This window comes from Oryctolagus cuniculus, chromosome 12 (genome assembly GCF_051225735.1).
Source record: "Oryctolagus cuniculus isolate XC-2025 breed Fujian yellow rabbit chromosome 12, ASM5122573v1, whole genome shotgun sequence".
Lineage (NCBI taxonomy): Eukaryota > Metazoa > Chordata > Mammalia > Lagomorpha > Leporidae > Oryctolagus > Oryctolagus cuniculus.
In genome coordinates this window covers 56,986,114-57,001,747 of record NC_142878.1, presented here as the reverse complement: position 1 = coordinate 57,001,747, position 15,634 = coordinate 56,986,114, and the positions used below count along the sequence as shown (strand labels likewise).

Below are 15,634 nucleotides of genomic sequence, written 5' to 3'. Positions count from 1 at the left end.
TGTGTGTCCAGAAAGAAATGAAAGCTTTGATAGTAGCATTAGATAGAATAAAATTTATTACATGAATGCCTCTCAATTCCTAATCAGTTCACTTTAGTCACTCTTTTGATGGTCACAAAAATTGATCAAATGATTCTTCATATCAAGAACAATGCTTCAGGCATTACTCCCCCTCACTTATTTCAATCAAAGGAAGAAGGATCATGAGATTGTTCTACAGTGCACTAAATACTGGGCATCTCTACAGCATGGTAAGCCACACTCCACGTGATTCTTCAGGCATTCAAAGAGACTTTTTCAGATCAAAGATGAGTGGAAGTAAACAAAAATAGAAAAGAATTCCAGCACCAAGGCCCAAGGACACTGAGATGCAGGTTGGTACAGCCAGAATCCTCAAGGTGGGAGAAATACCATGTTTTGCAAAGGTTTGGAAAGATTCTACAACTGTCTCCATCGCCCGAGTAAACCACTATGAAACAAGTTCCAAGACTGGTGGGGGAGGAGAACCATAAGAGGACAAATGTGGCCACCATTCATCATTAGTAGATTCTCTAGTTGATCTTATCACCAGCAAACAAGAAATTCCTGTGTGTAGCACTTAGCATGAAGAGTGAGGAAAATTAGAAATCCAATAATAGAAGACATTCAGTAGCCTCTTAATACCTTGATGGTGTCTTTGGTGGATGGAGATGATGTCGGCTCTAATTTCTGGGTGAGAAGCAAATGTGGGTTGTACCCTTTCCTGGGAATTACCACTTGTCTGTGACACTAAGGAGTCTTCCAACTGGAAATGGATCTGATTACTTCTGCCAGACTTAATCTCTTGCTTGAGCAGTTAATGAGCACTTTTCATAATCTTAATCACTTCACTTCAATAAAATACCTACAACTTATTTCCACAGGAAATAAATGTCCACAGACCATAAACTCAACCTGGTTAATAGCTAACATGGGAGAAGGGTGGGAGTAGGACTCAGACAAAGGGCCACTGTGCGGTGATGGTGAATGAATTACACACTCCTGTGTCTGGGCCACTGGAGGCTGCCTGAGGCCTCTGCTGAGACTGGGTGGCAGAAGATTAGCAAAAGACAAAGGCAGTTCCCATTATGGACCCACCAGCTATAGGAAATCACAGAAGGATCTAGAAATGAGGAGGACTCAGGGCTACAGGAAAGCAAAAGTCAAAAGAGCAGAGGGGATCAGAACAAAGGACAGATATCAAAGATCTTTTCTGGAGAACTCCCTCCTCAATGCTTTTCAAAGAGGGGCTCATAAGAGATAATCTTTGGATGTCCAGGAGAGAGCAATCAGTATAAAAGAAGCTATCCATGCCAGAAGAAAGCTCTCTCCCACTCTTACTCTCCTTCCGCTTTCCATGATGACCTTAATAGCTCAGGAGTTCTCCTTGGCAAAGGAATCCCTAGGAGTCCTGTGACAAGATCCCAAAAGTGCTACTGAAGATCCCAATGGAGGCTGAGGCCAAAGTAAAAGGAAAAGTGATGACCAATTGCATGGAGAAGACCAGGGAAAGACTGGCCATCCCTCAGTGGGGCTCATGGTCAGTTAACAGTACAAACTGTTTTCTGTTTGCCTAACTTGACCCAGGCACAGTGGGGCTTTTATAATATTCTTATATAGAAAATGGCAACAAAATAACAAGAGAATTCTAAACCAAGGTTGGGGGGACTTTTACTGAAGACCTATGTATGTAATACACAGATTCTTAATGAGTACTACACACAATCCTAGAATCTGGTGATTTCTAAAAACCGCTCTTGAAATTAAGGTAGTTATTCCACATGGAGCCTCCAGACGTCTCTCACCTAATAATTTCTGAGAGCTTCCTTGCCAAGGACAACTATTTCCAAGTCTCCAGCATCCACAAGGAGAAGGATTTTCATCACTAAGGCTTGATAATAGATAATCCAAAATCTACAATTCTATACATTCCTGGTGAAGCAGACCATTTGTAATATGCAAACAGCAAGATTGACACATTGCAAAAACAAGATGATAAGCATATAACACATTTTTAAAGAAGCACCCCTGGTCCAATGATTTAGAGAAATTTATAAAATTACAAGTTCAAAATGAACAGAAGGTGTACGAAACTTCTCTTTCCTAGACAAGTATTTTTATCTCAAAAATTGTGCATGAAGTTTTTTCTAACACTGAAGACACCATATGTCATATTAATGAGCTATTCCCTAGACAAAGCATTGGCCATATGCTACTTAAAAGAAAACATTGAAAAATAACCCGTTACATATACAATGGCATGCAAAACCTTAAGCATCTGGCTATATTGGCCTGGAAAAATGTAATGAACACAAGAGTGACACTTCTTACACACTGCCTTTTTGGTCTTATTGAACCACCCAAATTATCTTCATGTAAAATTTGAAAACACATTAAGCATCGCAATCAGACTAGAACTATAGTACCTTTTGCATAAAAAATGATGTTATCTTTGTAACAACAGTAGCCCATACATAGCTTGGGAATAAACAGTTACTTTGTGTTGATTTAAAAAAAAAAAACAGAATAAAAAAGAAAATTTCAACTAAATTTCTTCATATGAGACTAAATTCATTCTTGGGGTAAGTTTTCATCATAAAATGGTACTTAGAAAAGTGATTAATAAAAAAGCAAGAATGTCTAACTCCAGATGGACGAACACACAAATGTGCTGTTGTGCTTCTGCTTAGAGTCCCTAGGATGACTCCAGCAGCACCAACAATAGAATTTAGGTCAAGAGGCCAATTACCCAGTGCTCCCATCAAAGGCAGGGACAAGTTACTACTTCTCTCTGCAGGTTCCTGCTTCCTCTGAGAGCCCTCATGTTAGGCAATTGTGAAGGCAACTATAAAGTATGCCTCACCCCGCCACCACCATGACATTGACAAAACATTGCTTCTAGAAGCAACTGCACTTCTGAGCCCACGAATCAACACCATCCTCACCATCTCCACAGTCCCCTGTATCACTCCCAGTTTTCTTGCTATGATGTGAACTGACTTGACAGGCCTAGGAGTTTTCATCTCTCGTTAATTACCCAGTCTCACAACAGCACAAGCAAATTGATAGTTCTCCAATCGTCCGAAAACACTTGTAAAGCATCTTAAACAGGGACTAACCTGGAGGTGATGGGGGCTGGGGCCCAGCTGTGGTCTTCCCTGGCCCCAAGCTCTTTTCCAAAGGTTCCTCAGGCACCAACGGAGCTTGGCCTGCTCGGAGGGAGGCCGGGCTGGCTCCTTTGGTCTCCGTGACCTTCGCAGAGGACGGTGGCTCCAAGGTGTCAGCAGAGGAGGACCCAGGAAAGACACCGCTCTTTCTCCCAGCAGAGTCATGAAGAGCAGCTTCCCTCTCCCCAGGCAGTGGAGCGAGCCGGAGGATCCTGTGATGCTGCTGTGGGCTGGGACGCCTTGGAGACAGAGGTGAGGGAACAGGTGACGTCCGTGTGTGTGTGCCTGACTGAGGGGATGAATTATTAAAGACCGTGCCCAGAGCTGCTGACGCTGGGGGCGACGGCCGCCTGTTACCATCTTGGAGGTGTGGGGAGTCGGGACCGAAGCTGCGGCACGGCACGGCTCTTTTCTTGCTTCTGGTTCCTGGGAGGCCATGGGGGGTTCTTTTGCTGAGAGAGAGGCCCAGCCTTTTCTCCTCGGTGGCTTCATCTAACTTCTCGCTCTCTGTACCCTTCAGGAGGACCTTGTTCACGGCCCCCTCAGTGTCAGAAACAGAATCTCTGGCTGATGGCTGAGAAGACCCATGCTCTCGCTCTTTGCCCCAGTGTCTGGGACTCTGCGTTCCTGGGGGGGTGAGCAGTTCTGCTATGGGTATAAAGTCAGCTTGGGGTGCTGGGCCAAGGACATTCCCTTCCTCAGCCTCAGGAGGTGTTGTAACCACTCTTTGTACCTGAGCAGACAGATCCTGGACTTGGGCCACCACTTTGCAGACAGGTTTCGTCCTGCAAGCCCATTCAGCCGACTTCTTTGTCCTGGCCCTCTCCACCACCTCTGGATGCTTTTCAGGGTCCTTCTGACTTTCAGGCAAACCTATTTGATGATGCTGCAGTCCAGGAGGCCATCTCAGTGGCCCCTCAACGCCATCCTCTGCCTCCGTGGAGCTGTAGTTTGGGGGCTGCACTCCCCTGCCAAGCCCAGAACTCCCAAAGCCAACGTCTGTGTCCAGCATCCCAAGGATATCCGGGGGGCAGCTCTCCCTCCTGTGCGGCGGAGAGGTAAGCACCCCATTCGAGAACAAGTCTGCTCTTTGCTCCACAAGCCGAAGCTGAGGCTCCACTCTGGAAGGAAGGGAGCTGCTGGGGCAGACTTGCTCCTTCCCCATGTGAGAAGCAGCTTCCTGGCCCCCACGCCCTTTCCTTCTTGTCCTCTTCTGTGGGAGCTCCTCGAATCTCTCTCTCCTTCCACCAAACCTCCGGGGCTTTCTGTTCCCGTGTGTGCTCCTCTTATTAAGAGAGCCCACGGGGAGCTCCCCTTGCCAGCCGCCAGCACTCTGGAAACAGTCATCCTCGGGGGCCAGGCTCACGGACAGCTCTGGCAGCTTCCCTTCCTGGTTCCCCATGGTAATCCCTAGGATGTGGTCTGAGCTCAGCAGATCGGCCAGCAGTCTCTCCCTCTCCGCTGTGAGTTTGTACAGCTCCGTCAGAATGTCTTTTGTGGGAGTCTGCTTGAAAAATATGTCGCCTGGATGTTCGTTCGGCTGCCGGCTGAGGCTGATGATGTCTGACCCCTCTCTGACTTGGTAGCAGTTATGAAAACCTTTATTGGATCTGTCTAGAGTTACGGTGCCCTTGTATGAAAATCCTCTGACTTCTCCTCTTGGCAGATAGAAGCTGATGTAGCAGAGTTCGGTAATGGGCTTATGCAATTGGAGGGTGCAGTGAGTGCCTTCCATTATGCCTCCCTAATTATTCATGCCTTGGAGACGCTGGTCTGTGGTCAGGCTTCCCAGGCCCCAGTGGTGAGGCATGTGATGGGGGCTATGCAGAGCAAGCAGCTGACAGTCATTTCCAGCAATGAGACTGCCTGTTAGAGAACAGGGGGAGAGAGCAGCTTGTCTAACAGGGAGCATAAATCACAGAGTGACAAATCAAAGCATAACCATGACGTATCCTTCCTCTCTGGCTGACCTCAACCAACCCAAGGCATTAGCCAAAAGGCTGATTGCAACCTCTTCCTCTCCTCCACCCAACCCTTAACCAGCAGAACTTGTCTATACCTGAGAGATGGGGGAGTGCACTCATTTTAGCCTTGGGACAAAAGGCTCCCTTCCCCATAGGGGACTCACCGCACAGCCTAGTTTAGGCCTCTCAACTTCTCTAGACCTCACCAAACAGATCCATCAAAACTGCCAGAAATCCTGAGGAAAAGAAGCCTGGAGATGCTTAGAAAACAAAGCTATGTTAAAAACTCATGATTGGAATATTCCTTTGCTATGATGGGGCAAGCCTTTTTTACCCTCCAAAAAGCATCTCCTAAGATTAATCATCTACTTAACTTAAAGCACAGTATGAGGAGAGGGTTCAGGATTTGGATTTAAAGGTAAACAAATTTAAATTTAAAATTTTAAAATTTAAATAAGCACCTGGCATCAGGGTCCAGTGGTTTAACCCCCCACTTGCACTGCAAGCATCTCATATCTGAGCACAGGTTCAAGTCCCAGCTGCTCTGCTTCTGGTCCAGCACCCTGAGAAATGAGCACCTGAGAAAGGAGCAGATGATGGCCCAAGTACTTGGGCCCCTGCCACCCATGAAGGAGACCTGGATGGAGTTCTTGGCTCCTGGCTTTCACCTGGCCCAGCCACAACCGTTGTGGCCATCTGGGGAGTGAACTGGCTGATAGAAGATCTTTTCTCTCTGTTCTCCCCCTCTCCATCATTCTGCCTTTCTAATAAATAAATCTTTAAATGCTTTTTCAAATTTAAATAAGTAACTCAGAAGCCTTAGTCAATACTTGTGTATGCGTGTATTGTTTTATTTTTCTACTTGTTGCCTGAGTTCAGATGGAATGGCAGAGAAAACGCAAAAATCTGTAAGCAACAGCCAGCTGTGTGGATTTTCACCACAGAAGCAGCAGGCAGTGAAGGTGGCTGCTTCCTTGAGTGATGGGAGGACTCTTCAAATGTCTTTCCACACATAATCATAGGGATTATAAACCAATATTACCAAATGACGTTTCTCAAATTAAGATACTTCCCAGTCTTTAAGGCTTCCTTGCTTAAAAGAAATCTCCCCTTGGAATGGCACCACAATTACCATTTATTACCTATTGTTATATTTAGTGAGCTATTTTCCTCAAGTTTTGTTCTAACTACACAGGTGCACTTTAAGTGCAGCAAGACAGAAAAGGGGAAGAAAACAGAAAATTTCTATTTGCTAGTGGAAAATCCCCAAGAGTGATAAAATGATGACTGCCAAGAAAAAAAAAAAAGCATGTATCTAGTCAACCAGAAGTGTCAGTAGGACTCCGAGAACTCACAGAAAGAAAGGGTTAGAAGGGCTTGAAGAGAAGAAGCACAGAAGATGGGAGAGGTTAGAAGATGCTTGTATCAAAATTACATATGTGACTACCCTCATTCAACTGGTCATATTTTTAAAAAACTTTTATAAAATTACTATAGCTATAATTTCCTAAGGATTTACATGTGCATAGATACCTAATAAGTATTGATACAGACTCTCCAGATAGTTCCAAGAACTCAAGAGATGATCTGTTATTAAGTGGTTGACAAACACCAGTTATAAAGGCAAATGGAGGACCAACGAAGATTCCAATTCAGAAATGAAGGAGAAGGGGGGGACTCAAATAAAGCCTGATACCATTTTTGAGGGTTACAGACACAGGGTACTCTGTTACAGGGTAGAAACCTTTTTCCCTCTGGCCTTTGTCACATAAATGGAAAAATGTCATGTTAGTACTCTGTATGTTAGTCACAACTGGGAATCTCCAGTCAAGGTTCAGGAAATTGTGACACTGGATTTTATAGCAATAAAGCCACAACACAAATACTTCACACTGTTGCTTCATCTACCCAGAGACCTCAATACAGAGTGCTCTCCTACACTAGCGTTGCCCACGTCTAGAGCCAAGGAGAACACTTAGTTCAATACTTCAACTTGCAATTATGGTTTTTTTTGTTTGTTTGTTTGTTTTTGACAGGCAGAGTGGACAGTGAGAGAGACAGACAGAGAGAAAGGTCTTCCCTTTTGCCGTTGGTTCACCCGCCAATGGCCGCCGCGGCCGGCGTGCTGCGGCCGGCGCACCATGCTGATCCGATGGCAGAAGCCAGGTACTTATCCTGGTCTCCCATGGGGTGCAGGGCCCAAGTACTTGGGCCATCCTCCACTGCACTCCCGGGCCACAGCAGAGAGCTGGCCTGGAAGAGGGGCAACCGGGACAGAATCCGGCGCACCTACCAGGACTAGAACCCGGTGTGCTGGCGCCGCAAGGCGGAGGATTAGCCTAGTGAGCCGCCGCATCGGCCCACAATTATGCTTTTCACTATGTCACAGGACCCTAGCTCCAAAATTCTTCAGTCTGTAGTCAGTTGAGACAAGAACCCATGTCTCAGAGGCCAGTGTTATATTAATGGCAACTTAGTGATTCCATAATACAGACAAGACTTTCTTCCTTCCCTGACAGTCATAAAAATCACTCGCCCAACTATATCCTTAAATTCTTCAATTCACCCCTTCTTGGAACCCTGTTGCATATTCCTTCTATAATTTTCTTTTCTGCATTTTCTTCTGCAGAGGAATACTGTAAAAACAGCCAAAATGACAATCACTGTATTGTACCTACAGATAATGAATATCATTTCAACTAAGGACATAAACTTAGGGTATAGAAGATAAAAGAAGTTATTTGGGGTTTGTAAAGCTCAGCACTGGTCATGTGGTTTGTGGCAAGATAAACAACACAAAGAAGTTCTTATTAATTAAAAGAGAAAAGCATTTCATTCTTAGAGTTCTTAAATTTAAAAAGCAAAGTCTTAGAGTTGTGCTCTGCTTCCAATATGGAATCATGTAACAGGTCCTGGTGATCCAAATTCAGTTCTAAACGGGCTTCCTCGGGATATATGTTCATAACTTCTGAGTTTTCAGTGATCATACAAGAAAGTAGGGAAGACACTCTTGGTATATCTCATTCTACGCCCTATTATTATAAAAAAATTTCAAGCAAAACATATCTGCATTGGAAGGTAGGGATTAGGAAGTAGAGGGAATTTTTAAATTCTTATGTAAAGTCACTTGAAAAGAATAACTTACTTCTCTGCACAATAACACTGGTATGGATAAATCAGTAACATAATACAAAGACAGTCTAATGTGCCTAAATTTGTCTACCAAAGGGCATCTTAGACAAATTTATGGAAAAAAAGACCACTTCATGTTTCCATGTTTTCTGGTACTAGCATAAGTTTTGCAAATAACTTGGCTATGGTTTTGGACTCTCAAATCCCAAACAATTTCAGATCAGTTACTACAAAGAAACACAAATAAACATTATTTAAAGTCTCTTACATCCCTATTCTCTTCCATAGTTTTAAATGATTTTCACCAAATCAGTTGCATATACCCTCCACTGTCATCAATGAATGTTTACCAAACTGCTTCTGGAGCATGGGATAACTCCCCATAGCTTGTCCCAAATTCCTTTCTCCCAACCCAAGACAAGACTGTCAGGATTCAGCCTTCAGCCTACCATCCTTGAAATCTCTGCCAGTGAGTATAAGTGAAGAAATGTTATCACATGCTCTTTCTCACTTAGGATTGCCTGTCTTTTCTGGAATGAGAAATTTAACCTCCAACTCCCCAAATCAACAACTCAAAAATATTATGCAGTGACACCTACTACAAGACCAAGAAACTAAAATAAGCCTCCTCTAGGAAGAAGAAAAACATCTTCCCTGAGCAAATGAACCTCAACCTCAACCCTGTAACAGGCACCATGTCAGTTTCAGTTTTTGGGCAAGGTCAACCATTCTCTGTGACAATCTGTTAGGAAGTCAGAGCACAGTGCTGAATCATCACACACACTTTCCATCCAAGAAACCAGAGGATAAGGAGACAGCAGCCAAATAACAGGGAAAGCAATGTGGATTGGGGTTAAATACTACAGTTCCACATTGGGTTCACAGTGCTATTTCAGGCAGCATTTCCTTACTCTACTGTGACTCAGGTGCAGCAGCTCTGCAGGAGTCACACACTCATTGTACATCTTCAGTTGGTCTAAAGTGACCTTCTTTGGTTGTGTACAAAGGAAGAACACTTCATTTCCTGGGGAGTCTTCATGTCTTCCATTCTTCCAAATTCAGTAAAGAAGACTTTACATAAGAATTTAAAAATTCCCTCTACTTCCTAATCCCTACCTTCCAATGCAGATATGTTTTGCTTGAAATTTTTTTTTATAATAATAGGGCTTAGAATGAGATATTCAAGCTTCAGGCTGATATTCTCTCTATGACAATGCTGCTGTGGTGACTTTGTCCTTGGCTCTTTTTCCAATAACCAAGTAGATCACTTCACCCTACCCAAAATAGAAATATCTGTTGTGCCTCATCATAATGAGAAATGATTGCTTTTCAATACGTACTATCCAATGCTCACAATAAATTTCTAGAATAAGATCCAAGAATTAGCTTTAGTCATGCTGCCTGAGGACTGTAAATTTCCTAATTGATTCTGGCCCTAAAATACCAATGCAAAGCTTTCTTCACCATTGGCCCAGTCACACTCTCTGATTCCATCTGAAGCCACTACTGTTAAGATAGATGATCTGTGACTTTCACTATTGAACTGGAAATTTCCCATTTGTTCACTCAGATTCATTCTCTTCCCTTCATACCACTCAAAGCACCAGGAGATTGACTTTTATGGAACCAATCCACATGCTTCCCTGTACTTTGGCTTCTACTGGGTTTAGCCACTGAGAAACAGAAGTAGTGGGATAGAGGGAAGAGTGAAAGAGGGGTCAAGGATCTTTCTACCCTGGCTCTCTCTCCTTCCTGGCCTATGGTTTGAAGTGGGTGTTACCTTGATGAAGATCATAGTTTTTCTTAAATAGTCCTCTTCCAGCTGCAGCTACTTTCTCTAGGTTGCAGCTATTGCTCCCTTTTCCAGGTCATTCCTAGATAACCCTGTATTCTATCTTTCATGTGATTTTGGACAAGCAAGTACTTTCCTATTTCCTTTCCATCCACATGTATAATAGCTTTCTGGCTCTTTTTCCTCTGAAGTAATTTTTCTTCAAAGAACCTACACACTGTGAGTAGGAATATAGCAGAAATAACAAAATTACTAAAATACAAAGCAGAAAGAGATCTATCCCATATCAAAAAACAAATCAGAGGCGTTCAAAAAAAGGAGAGTCTGCATCATGTTTGTAGGATCAGAAACAGCCCCTTACAAAAAGTAAGATTTTGATAAGTAGAGATTAAGAGAATGGAATTCCAGGAAGATGAGACCCTACATAAAACTGGGAAATCAGGTAAGGTTTAAATCACTCTCTCCATTAGTGACATGTGTCAGATAAGAAATATAGAATTGTCTTACTCCATATTTTGCTGCTAATACTTGAGATTGGGTACTTTATATAGAACAGAAATTTATTGGCTTATAGTTCTGGGGGCTGGGAAGTCCAAGAGCATGATGTCTGGCAAGGGCCTCCTTGCTGAGTAATCCCATGGCAGAAAGTAGATGGGCAAGAGAGTGCATGAGCAGCAAGGGGCTGAACTTGCTTGCTTTGTTAAACAAACCCAGTCCCTCAGTAATGATTTATTCATTTATGAGAGTGAAGCCTTCATGACCCACACAGTTTCCATGAGTCCCCACTTTCCAACACTGTTGCTTTGGTAATTAATTTTCCAAATCGTAAACTTTGGGGGGGGTCACTTTCAAACCATATCAAGAGTGATACTATGTTGTAGAAAGATTTGAATCTATATTGCTAGGAAATTAATTAGTTAATGCTAATTTCATAGGCAAATGATTTATGAAGTCTTTGATAGGTTTTGAACAGAGTAGTATATTCATCACTGACTAAAATACATGAGGAAGACTGATTTAGCAGTAAATTCAGAATTGATAGGAGTAGAAAGAGATCAGATCAAGAGTCACAATGAGGGGCTGGAGGCACCATCAAATTCTTCAAAGTGATTGAAAAGGTAGTAAGTTATGAATGGACATTATAGACAAGAGTTTTAGGTGGTAACTTTTTGCAGAGTAATAGAACATCAAACTGCATTGCAAAGAATAACAGAAAAGGCTGATGTTTAGGATGGAAATATGAGTAATAACTTATACAGATATTAAGGATTTATCTTTTTTTAAGGCTTTGTCTTTATTGTTATTTTTGTTTTAGTTTTTAAGAGATGAGAAATCTTTGTATATTCTTAGATTGAGAAGAGGGAGGTAGTGATGAGGGAGAAACTGATTACAATGAACTATGGGGTAAAATATGAGACAACTGAGGATGGAAAGCACCAGGGAAAGGAGAAGACATGTGCACAACATGAAGAAAATCAGCCTTGGAGAGATATAGGGCTGTTTCATACTCAGAGAATAGTCTCAAGTAAGGGAGAGAGGAAGGGTATGAGATAGGCAGCATCAAAATTGGAAGGGTCTACATATTCTATCAACAATTTTATTTTCTTCAAAAGGACTCTATAATTTTATGATTTTGCTTGCATTCTTACAGTGTCATAAGAAGGGAAGCACTATCCCAGTCTATCCTGCAGAAGCAAAATTTCTGTCTTTGAAACTCTAGTTTGACTGGGAACCATTAGCAATCCAAGGTGGGCTTTATTATAACATATTGGCCAATCCTTAAAAAACAAAATAGAGGACAAATTTTGGTCAGCAGAATTATATTAGTCAGCAAATGTCTAGCCAAATTACAAATCACCAAAAAGGTATGAAGGGGGTTCCTTTAAAATTTTTTCCTTTTTTTTTTTTTTTTTTTATGAACAAACCATTCAGTTACCCAAATAAGTTATAAGGTATGAACACTGGAGACTCTCTCCAACACTTCAGAGAATCCTTTCTTCACTTCTCCCTTACCTCTTCAGTGTTTCATTATATAAAGACAAATGAGTATCCACTTTCCATAAATTTCATGAAAATATAAGATATTCAGATCCAGGGGCTACCATGTGGCACAGCATGTTAAGCCACCAGTAGCAATGCAATTCCAATATGGAATGCCAGTTCTGGTCCCAGGTAATCTACTTCTGATCCAGCTTCCTGATAATGCAACTGACAAGGCAGCTAATAATGGCTAAAGTGCATGGGCCCCTGCCACCATGTTGGAGACCTGGATAAAGTTCCAGGCTCCTGGCTTCAGCCTTGCCTAACTCTGGCTATTGCAGCCATTTTGGGAATAAACCAACAGATGGAAGATCTGTCTGTCTGTCTGTATCTGTGCGTGTGTGTGTGTGTGTGTGTGACTTTGTCTTTCAAATAAATAAATATACCTTATAAAAATAAGACAGTGAGGCCGGTGCCACAGCTCAATAAGCTAATCCTCTGCCTGCGGCGCTGGCACACCAGGTTCTAGTCCCAGTTGGGGCACCGGATTCTGTCCCGGTTGCTCCTCTTCTAGTCCAGCTCTCTGCTGTGGCCCGGGAGTGCAATGGAGGATGGCCCAAGTCCTTGGGCCCTGCACCCACACGGGAGACCAGGAGAAGCCCCTGGCTCCTGGCTTCGGATCAGCGTGGTGCGCCAGCCGCAGCGGCCATTGGAGGGTGAACCAACAGTAAAGGAAGACCTTTCTTCCTGTCTCTCTCTCTCACTGTCCACTCTGCCTGTCAAAAAAAAGTAATAAAAAGACAGCGAGATCCTCAACACATTGCTAGGTTCATATCACCATCTGGTTTACATCATCAACTGTGGGAGATATATGAATGTGCTGAGGTAATAAGCCCCCTTCCCTGTGTTGAAAAAGGTACCTGTGGATATGAGATTCTTACTGAACACTCAAGGCCTCACCAACAATGCTTGACTGCAAACAGCTTACAAAGGTGGGCTTGATACAGCCCACTTTACAGTTGGCAAGACAAATATAGCTTCCTTTTAAAAAACTAGGAATATTATTTTAGTTATGTAGGCTCAGTCTGTGGAATTTGCTTTTATAGGAACTTTAAATCAGGGACAATCATTGCATATGCTAAGTTAAATTTGCATTTCCAGATTAAGCAAGTTGCTCTTGCATAGTGACTTCCTAATTAGACAGAACAAGAAGCTTTAAATGGCCTTTCGTTCAACAGACAAATGCAGTCCATTTTATAGAGGATCTTGGACTCAGGAAGGTACTTTGAGGATTCTCTCATAAGTAAAAGTCTGCCATAGAGCATGGCCCTCAAGGAGGAGGAAGAATGTGGAGCCTCTCAGACATAAAGCTACTATGCCATCCTCCTACTTCACCTCTAGTCAACTGTGTTGGAATAAAACCATTTTACATGTCTCCTAATATGTGTGTTTAGACTTTATAAGATGTTGAAACCCTTCTCATAAATCATAGGCATATGATATCTGTATAAAACTTCAATAAGGGAAGTTGTGTGACTTTAACTTATATGTGAGCCATACAACCATCCTGTGAACAAACATAGCAGATACTGTCAGATCACTGTACACACAAGCGGCTAAGGCAGATTGGACATTTTCAAGTTAATGGTCACACAATGAGTGAGAAATGGACATGGGGCTTAAATTCCAGTTTCTGAACTCCCAATGCTCTTTCCACTGTCCCATTACTGCTGACAGTCACTTAAGAAAATCCAAAGAAACAAAATGCCATTTAAAAAAATGTACTGTTATATAGGACTTAAAATACAATATAATTCTACAGAGAGTGAAGTTAACTGGGATCAAAGCCACTGCTTGGTTAAAAAAAAAAAAAGCTCTCATTTAAATATGATTGCATTCAATCTTAAAGTAGATCTCTTTTTAGATGTATGTATTATTAAATATTCAGAATCCTACCAGACACTATCATTTATAGCCAATAGTTTCAAAGACCTGTCTGCTTCTTTTCTGCTTTGTTGCTAGTGCTCAGGGAAGTATTACATTAGAGTTTCAAAAACATTTGAGTGACATTTCCTCAAACATTTAAATCAACTAAAACAACTTTCAGCAGAAAGCTGCAAGCTGTAAAGGTAATATGTAAACTACATCTAACTAGTCCCTATACCTTGGCATGGAAATAAAAAAAAAAAGTCTCAGCCATAGAAGGAAATTATGGTATCTCTAATTTCAACAAGTGTTAAGATAGATACCTTTATATTACAGCAGCTGCAGTCTGACTTAAGTCTCAGCAAAGGAAATGGTACCATCCAAGGATCAACAGTACATGTCTTCCTTTTAATGAACTGAGCTGCTCTGAGAATTCCCCATTTGATTGACACAATTTCACTACATAATGCAAAAATATCCTGTCTACAATTCCTGTAGATGGAGGTGTCACACGGAAGGTTTCTAACAGTTCTTTCACACCACTTACATACAGTTTCAGAAGTGCCTCCAGATGATTCCACAAATCCACTCTCAACAGTCTGTTAATTGATCTCAAATAGGAAAGTCAAAAGCATAAAAAAGGATGTTACTATATCAGAAATTTCAAAATTACACCTATCCAAATGGCAGTTTTGGAAAGAAAATGGGGAATACAAATATTCCCTTACAATGCAAACAGAGAAGCCAAAGCTTTGAGGTATAGACAGTTGTCTTAGATAACTTCTAATAGCAGCCTCACGTTGCCTCAAGAAATCTACATTCCTGGGACTCAAAACACTTTCGAAACCCCTTACTAGCACACTAGGGAATCCCTGGGAATTGTGGCCTTGGAACACAATTCTGATGTTGAAAAATGTTTCACATTGTCTGTGGCAAATTTTAAAGGCAGTATGAAATAAAAGCCAATATGCAATAAGTATAACAAATAGGTCTGCAATGATAGTAAGAATGCAGAATGAGAAAGAAACTGGACCAGAGGTTCTTTTCCTGTTGTTATATAGACTTTTATAAAAAGTTGCTGCAATGGACACAATTCTGTGTCTCTTAAATTGCAAAATAAATTTGTGAGCTAGTAAGCACACTATGAAGTACTCTTTTTTTTTTTTTATCAGATTAAGTGATAATTTTCTCTAAGGTAAACACATACTCGTATGCTAAAACAATTTTCCAGTTGGGAGTTTCTGTATAGATTAAGAGATCAGGATTTACCAAGAAAATCCTTCTCAAATGGCTCAACAAATGGAAACATACCCATTTGGCTGCACCGGGGGCCTATTTGGGCCAGAACAAATCTGCTGCATTCAAGTCCATCTCCTAAAAACATGTTTCAGATTATTAAACGTTTCAGCAAACACTAATCTTTATGATACAACTTCAAGGCATGCAAATTTAAACCCACAAATGGTTCTCAGAATTTAATTATTAATAGAGGGAAAATGAACAATGAGGTGTTCTTCTTAAATTGTGATTTGGGAAAATAGGATATAGCATTTCCCTACTCTTCTTCACTTTTTTTTTTAAGAGTTATTTATTTATTTATTTGAAAGGCAGAGTTCCAAAGAGGCAGAGGCACATAGAGAGAGAGAGGTCTTCCA

General features: G+C 41.8%; 1 protein-coding gene across 4 annotated transcripts in view; it reads right to left on the bottom strand.

Moving 5' to 3' along the window:
* FMN1 (formin 1) overlaps nt 1-15,634 on the bottom strand; it is a 481,759-nt gene that overhangs the window by 444,942 nt on the left and 21,183 nt on the right. For all 4 annotated transcript variants that reach the window (XM_089309385.1, XM_051822097.3, XM_070053344.2 and 1 more), the window contains exon 2: nt 3,138-5,051. In XM_089309385.1, coding sequence (XP_089165511.1) covers nt 3,138-4,920 — 1,783 coding nt within the window. In that variant the 5' untranslated portion in view covers nt 4,921-5,051. The remainder of the gene's footprint in view (nt 1-3,137; nt 5,052-15,634) is intronic.